This window comes from Alligator sinensis, unplaced genomic scaffold, assembly GCF_000455745.1.
Source record: "Alligator sinensis unplaced genomic scaffold, ASM45574v1 scaffold404_1, whole genome shotgun sequence".
Lineage (NCBI taxonomy): Eukaryota > Metazoa > Chordata > Crocodylia > Alligatoridae > Alligator > Alligator sinensis.
Window position 1 is genome coordinate 4736896 of NW_005841839.1, and position 7704 is coordinate 4744599.

General features: G+C 44.6%; 1 protein-coding gene across 1 annotated transcript in view; it reads right to left on the bottom strand.

Moving 5' to 3' along the window:
• Positions 1 to 7698, bottom strand: part of JPT2 (Jupiter microtubule associated homolog 2) — a gene marked incomplete at its 5' end in the record, with an annotated part of 14103 nt that extends 6405 nt beyond the window's left edge. The window contains 2 exons of the mRNA XM_025204109.1: positions 1498 to 1646; positions 7472 to 7698. Coding sequence (XP_025059894.1) covers positions 1498 to 1646; positions 7472 to 7698 — 376 coding nt within the window. The remainder of the gene's footprint in view (positions 1 to 1497; positions 1647 to 7471) is intronic.
• Positions 7699 to 7704: the final 6 nt, after the last annotated feature.

Genomic DNA, 7704 nt, shown 5'->3' on the forward strand with positions numbered 1-7704 from the left:
GACAACATAATGGCACTGCCTAGGCCCTATAAAAGAATTACAGTCCTCACTTCTGTTGGTGCAGAGACACCCTTAGATGCTATACAGTCATTTTATAATTCTAGGGATTTACATCTTAGGGTTTGCGTGAAAGCGTGCCTGTAAAATAGCCTCATGTTTAAATGTTTTCAAGTTTCTCCAAATAAAATAAATTCAGCGTAGTGATCTAATTTTACAGGACATTCTAATTAATACTTTATCCAATAATTTTCAATTATATTTTCACTTTTAAAAAGTTACCACCAGCTGATGGTGTTCAAATCTCTCATCCAGTATGGTAACTAGTTAGCTGACACCCAATATTTACTATTGATCAGGTATAGTCAGACTCTCAGTGCAACTACTACCATCCAAACAATGAGAATCTTATAATACACACAGAAGCAGGAACACCTTTGTATAGATATACCAACTGGAGTACCAGTTCAATTTCAAAGCTTAAAAATGGCTAGTTCAGGGTTTGAGAAACAAAAAGCAGTTTTTTGTGCTGCAGACAGACAATACCCCATTATCTAATCTCAGCCTTGTTTACTGTTTTAAGCCAATCTATTTAGCATTTTTTGGCTGTTTCAAGCTTCATATTGGCTACGAACTTGTCTCTCAGACAGGATGTACCCTTCTCAAACTGTGGTATACCTGACAAGGCATGCCCTCCAAATCAGAGACAGAACAAACTAAGCATTCCTTCATCTTTGTATTTAATAAAACCAGACTGATGGCTCACTATTAGAAATGCAGCATTTCATAGCACAATTTCATTAGTTTAGAATCAGACTCAGAACCAACAGGTAAGTGCTCTTCAGCTTATTGCAATGTCATTATAAGCCCTGATACACAAGTAAAGAAGAATTTTGATATTCTTTGTTCATCTGGCAAAATGCCATGAGAATATAACCATGTTCTTTTAACTAGTCTCCTGCAAAATACAGCACATTACAGCATGAGTCCTGTCCTAGCCTGCTATTTCTGCTCTTTAGGTCTTTTACCAAATGGGGTCCTCCACAGGGCCTTGTTGAATGTTACTACAGTGCAAAATATCAGCTGAAACATCTCTTAAACTAAAGTGCTGTGAAAGGAGCACTTGTAAATAATTGGTATAACTGATACAATTATTGGAAATTAATCTGACAAGTATCTTGCAAGCGTACCATTAGACTGAGCCTTGAACACTGAACATGAGGTCTGCATTCATAAGTTTGTCACACACTGAATCATAGATGTCTCTGTGATAAACAGCCTTTCAAAAAAGCAAACTGATTGAGCACACAAGCTCTGTAAGGAAGCAAAGTCCCAAGACTTTGAGGGATAGGGGAGCTTCACAGCTTAAAGATGCCAACACAAATGCTGCTCAAACACCACTCTGGTCTAGAGCATAGAGGGAAATGGAAGCTATTAGCTCTTGCATAAGTAAAAGTCAGTCTTCTCTTTCTTTATTGTTTGAGGAAGGTGGATTCTCACCTGGAGGGTTTGTTTTCTTTGTAAGGTTCTGAGGTCCTTCAGCTGCTCCAAAGATGTTAGATGACATCTTGTGTGATCTGCTGGAAGAAGTGGTGTCTTCCGGACTCCCAAAAAGATTACTGGAGCCTCCTCCTGGGGGTTTCAGTACCCTGTGGTACAGATCATTAGTAGACAGGTATGAGACAAGATTCTACTGAATGCAGGAGGTTTTAAAATGTTGTCATATTTCTCTCTGCCCCTTCCTCAATTTAAGATTAAGCTGGCTTGAACATCTTGAACTGAACATACTTAATTTGTTACACTACATAGTTTTGAATTAACAGACAAGAGTTAAGGAAGTCACGTGTAGTTTAATACTTAGAATTCGTATACATAACCTCTGGTACCTAGCACACATTCTATGATAAGGATCTATAAACTAGTAATAAGCAGAAGCAGGTTTTTTATCTGCCTCTTTCACCAGAGCATTCAAAATATAAATTAAGATATTCGATTAAAATATTCAACAGTTTTGCCTAAATTTGATCGCTTTGTGACCTTGCACTAAGTAATACTGACTTGAAAGGCTGTAGTCCAGAAGTTAGATACACCTCTTATCTCAACACATCCCCTAGGTACAGACAGGACATTCATTAAATGGTGGTTATATAGTAAAATAGGATCAGTCAGTCAAGACCCTCAAATAGGCATAGATAATATGCCTGTGCGAATAGGGAAGTATTCGATTCAGATTCGGCCAATTCAGAGGACAGTTATTTGATTTGGTGATTTGAAACACTGTCCCCATTTGAGTTGGCCAAATCAGAATTGGAGATTCTGAGATTCCAATGATTCAGAGATTCGGATAGCCAGGGAGAGGCAGGCACAGCCCAGCAGCATGGGTGCAGCGTGGCTCGACAGTCAGCCAGAGCCTGGCACCACTCAGCCCCAGCTCCCAGACAGCATGCAGTGCCCTGCCGAGCCACGCTGCACCCATGCCACGGGGCAGCTGCTGAGTGGGTGCCAGGTGGGGGGAGGGGCAATCCCCGCTGTTCCCCAACTGCCCTGCACTGCGTGGGGGGGCTCTGCCATGGAGCCCTCAGAGGCTCCGATTGCCGCAGCTGCAGTTGGCGAGTGTGGGGCTTCCTTTTTTTTTTGTGCAAGTGCCCAGAGGCTGGGGCCAGGCAGGGGATGGGGCTGTGCCGGGGGCAGCCATGGGAGCTTCTCCCAGTGGCTCCCCCACCTGGGAAGAGGCAGGCACAGCCAGAGAAGCATCACACAACCCTAATAGATAACTACAAGCTTATTATCTCAGCAGCCTTCAACTCCTTGCCCGGCACTATGTGGGGGGGCTCTGCCATGAGCCCTCAGAGGCTCCGATTGCCGCAGCTGCAGCTGGTGAGTATGGGGCTTCCTTTCTTTTTTGTGCAAGTGCCCAGAGGCTGGGGCCAGGCGGGGGATGGGGCTGTGCCGGGGGTAGCTATGGGAACTTCTCCCTGTGGCTCCCCTGCCTGGGAAGAGGCAGGCACAGCCAGAGGAGCTGCAGGAGAACCTGTAGCCGCCTGGCTGTGCCTGCCTCTCCCCGGCCGATCTGAATCTCTCCAAATCCTTTCTGAATCAATTCGGAGGCCTCAGATTCGATTCGGATCTTTTAATGGGTCTCCCAATTCAATTCGGATTCAGAGATTCGGGCTGAATCTCCTACGAATCGAATTGGCGACCAAAGCTTCACACAACCCTAATAGATAACAACTACAAGCTTATTATCTCAGCAGCCTTCAACTCCTTTCCAGAAGTAGAAGATATATAACCATTTAAGACAATGGGAGTCAATCTTTTTGGCCGGTGTGTCACAAATTAGTCCCACCCCCTTCCTAAATGCGACTCTGATCACCCTTTTTTTGCCCAATTTCCTCCTCTGCTTCTTGCCATGTGCTCCCTTCTGATCTCCTATTCTGCTATCTGCCCTATCTACTGCTGTACATCACACAAAGAGGCTGCCTGCACCACTTGAGCTGCACGTTGGCCATTCTGGTCTAAGAGAAAGGTAGCAGCAGCCACACATGGAAGCCAGAGCTGCAAAAAGGAAAAGCTAACTTGTTTAACATTGTCAGACTTTGGCAATGCGGGACAGGAAAAAATCCACCCAGATCAGCAACATACTTTAAGACTTTTCTTTCTTAAGTACTTACTCCCCAGATCTAAAAATAAAAACCCCATCATCTGGCTCAGTCTCAACCAAGTTGTTCTTTATCCAAATGCTTGACAAGGAATAACTGAATAATTGCAAGAGCCTTGCTCTGCTCTAGATTAGATCAGCCTTCTTTCAACATGTCCAAAAGTTAACAAATCCATGACACGACACATCTCCTTTATGAATGAGATTATACCATCAGATATTTACATTGCAGACACTAAATTAAAACATGAAAAAGTTGAACTCTGTGCTGAGCATGATAAAAGCACCTTCTAAACCAAAGATTTATACTCAAGTGGCAGTGTTGTGCCTCATGGCTGGCTGCTAAATATCACCAATTCTGTGCAGCTAGATCTTAGAGCAGAGGTGGCCAAAACACGGCTTGCCGGCACTGTTTGTGTGGCTTGCTAAAAGTTGGCTGAAGCCCCACCCACTTCTCCTGGAACTGCCGGCTCAGGCACTGGGGCTGGGGCTCTCAGGGTGAGTAACTCTGGAGACCCCAGTCTTAGAGTTACACAAAAGGAGTTTGTTGGCATTTTAAGATCCCCCAAAGAGGGCAGCTCTATTCTGTTATAGCAGGACAAGGTTCCTCTTTTAATTTGAGAATCAGAAGAGGCCTGTGCTCTGTTTTACTGGTTTTACTGATTAATTCCATTACTTTACACTCTCACCTTGAATACAAGTTTAATCAATTTAAATTTGCAGAGATTATTAGCTAAAAGCTCAATAAGCAAGGCATCTGATGTTTCTTCATTAAATTACTAGTTTATTTGAAGCTGAATTTTTATTCACAATTCGAAACCAGTCTCCAGCTGAAACCTCGCTACACATTTTCTAGATATTTTAAGAGCTAAATTGCTCTAAAAACATGCACAAGATAGCCAAGTTGGCTTTATGCAAATATTGTATTTACACAAACCCAAATTATGGTTTGGGGCCATTTGAGAGATCAAAAACCATAAGAGGCAGTTAGATTAGTTTGTTTCCAACCTAAATACAGGAGCTGAGGGAAGGGATCCTGTCAAGAAGAGCATATGAGGACATAAATTCTAACAGAGCCAAGTGAATGATCAACTTTTTCTCTACTTGCTCTTTTTAATAACTATCTCCCTTTCATATAAAAGTTAGAAAATATTAAATCTAAATATTCTATCAGATACAAATAGGGAAGAGGAACACAGCTTAATTAAAAAAAAATACCATTGCTCTGAGCCTTTCTGGATAGGACAGAATAAAATATACACATGTACAATATTTCTTACGGTTGCAATCCCCATTGCTTAGTATGTGTATGCTGAAAGTATCATTACTACACTGGGAGTATAAAAAGTCAAACTGCAAGAACCAAATTGTTTATCTATGGTCTACATAGCCCCAAACCCCATCAACTCCATGAGAAAAAACAAACAGAGGTTCTTCCAGATATGACTATTTGGAAATCCTGTAGCAGCTTCATCTGAAGATCATACTGCATTTAATATTAAAATTGGCATGTCATGTATTCCTCACATTCAACAGCAATGATTTTTACATTGCTAAGCACTCTGAAGTCATTAGGAGCTAAATTGTAGGTGTGCAATGGAGGAGCACCAAATGCACAAGAAGCAGTTTAGGATTTGTAAAAACAGCCTCCTAGTTGTACTGATGTTAACCAATATTAACATTTTTTGGCTTCAGCATACAGCCCTTAAAGCTAATGTTTAGACTCTCTGCAAACTTAGGCAGATTTATTGATTTCTGCCATTTCAAATCTGCTGGTCACATTTTTCCATACGTCTTCTCAACACTGAGAGGCAGAAGAAAAAGTCTAGCTGAGCAAAAGCTGATTCCTAAATATGATTCAGCAAGCACTAGTACAAGTCTTCCAGGATCAGACAGCAACAACAGACAGAAAAAAAAGCTGTCAACTCTGCAGTGCTAAGGCATATGTACCATAGGCCTAACAACTACATCTACAAAAATCTGACTAACGCAAAGCCAGGCAAGGAAACCACTTACTGGGAATAGCCATTTAAAGTACTTTGGGATGATAAGTAATTGTAATATATAGGGGTGCACTGATAGAGATTTTGGGGGCTGATACCAATAGCTGATTTTTAAAGGAGGCATATCGGCTGATACTGATCCAATTTCCGATATGCAGCCTGGCAGCTTAAAAGAGCTGAGTCCAGCTGGTAAGTTTGTTGTGGTGGAGGGGGAGGAAGGAGGGAAGGGGTGTGGGGGGCAGATGGAGGCCCCTGTGGTGAGGGAGGGAGTGGGGCTGTGGCTGAGGCAGGCACTGCCCAGCCAGGGCAGGGTGGGTGCAGGATGGAGCCACAGCTCATCCAGGGGGTGTGGGGGGCAGCTCCCACCACTGAGCACACCCTGGGATGGCATGGGGGGCACATGCCCCCTGGATCTGCGTGAGGCAGGGTGGGCTGCAGCTGCAGGCTGGGCCTGGGGTGGCACTGAGTTCTTCCAGGCAGAGGCTGGGCTGGGCTGGGCTGGGCTGGGCTGTGCTGGGGGAGGTGGTGGTAGTGGTGCTGGGAGGGGCGTTCAGCGGGGGGTGGAGGGTGGGAAAGAGGGTGCAGCCACACCAAAATTCACCCCCCGCAGCACCGCCACCACCTGCCCTGAAGCACAGCCCCAGCCCAGCCCAACCCTCCCCCCATGCCAGGAAGAGCCTGGCACAGCCCCTGCCTCAGCCAGCAACAGCAGCCACCTGGCCTACGCAAATTTGGGGCACATGCCCCTCCCACGGTGCCCTCCCTGGGCGCATGCCTACATGCTGTGCTCATGCACAAGCATTAATCAGCCAAATTATCGGCTACATCAGGATGATTTCTGATACAGTCAATTTTCTTTATGTCGGTGCTGATCCAATATCAGACCAATGTATCAGTGCACCTCTAGTACTGTAGTGAAGACCTCTACCCTTGCAATACCCAGGAGGATAAGGGAAGGCTCCATGCTGAAAGAATGGAAAAGCTCCTGTTCAGCTTTATAGCTCCTGGACCTTATTTGTCTTCCAAACACCCCTCCTTAGTTTAACTGGAAGTAGGTTAACAGAAAAATAAGAACTGCTGCACTGATCACACAAGAGGCAAAACATATCCCAGTTTCCAAAAGGTGCTTCAGAAGCATGCAAGAAGCCCAATTAGGCTTCTTAAAGCAGGTTTTCATTAAGGGGAAAGATTTATGCAATCTGAAGAGAAACGAGAGTACACTACTTTTCTTATCAGATTTTTTTCCTTTGCATCTCTGAAGGCTGACTACTTATTTGGAGGGGGGTGCAGGAAGGTATATTAAACTCTGCAAAGCCTAAATCTATCATGTATCAAATTGACTAGAGATGATCCACTAGGCTGGTAGTTTGACAACTCACAGAGGAACTAAATGAATGCAGCTGTTTAAAGCTTCCCTTAAGGGCCTTCTGAGACAAGAGCAGAACAAGCCGTATCCTCTTGCTCCCCTCCCTATCAGGCTTCAAGAACTTTTGGTTTTACATCTTGTTTTCTAGAACTGTAGTCATTTCAATATGTTTAAAATGCCCCACTGTTTCAGTGATTACATAAACTGACTAACTCTGACTCCCTTTTAAATATGCCTGGTACCACAGGGATTCAGATTTAGGAAGATTTATTTTGCCATTCCAGTGGTAGCTCATAGTCGCCAGGGAGATTTTGAATTAGGAGTCCCTTAATTAAAAGTGGTCTTAAACATGAGGGGCTGCAAGGAAGTCTTTATCATCCATGAATAAAGCTCTATTTGAAACGGGAATAAGACTTGAAATAATTCCTTAGCGATTAGTTACTTAACCTCTTGTGAAGGCACCGCTTGTACTGCCCACGACCATGGCAGCAAGGCACAAATGCCAACACCGCGGATTGCGACACGGGCAAACTTCCGCCCGTGTGAGCCGAAAGAACTGCTTCAATGTCGGCCTTGGCGCACGTGGCAGCGGAAGGGGACCGGGGCTGCGGGCGGCTCGTTCTCTCCGGGCCCGCTCGGCCGCGCCGGGGCCGCCAGCACCGCAGCCCGGGAGGTCGCGC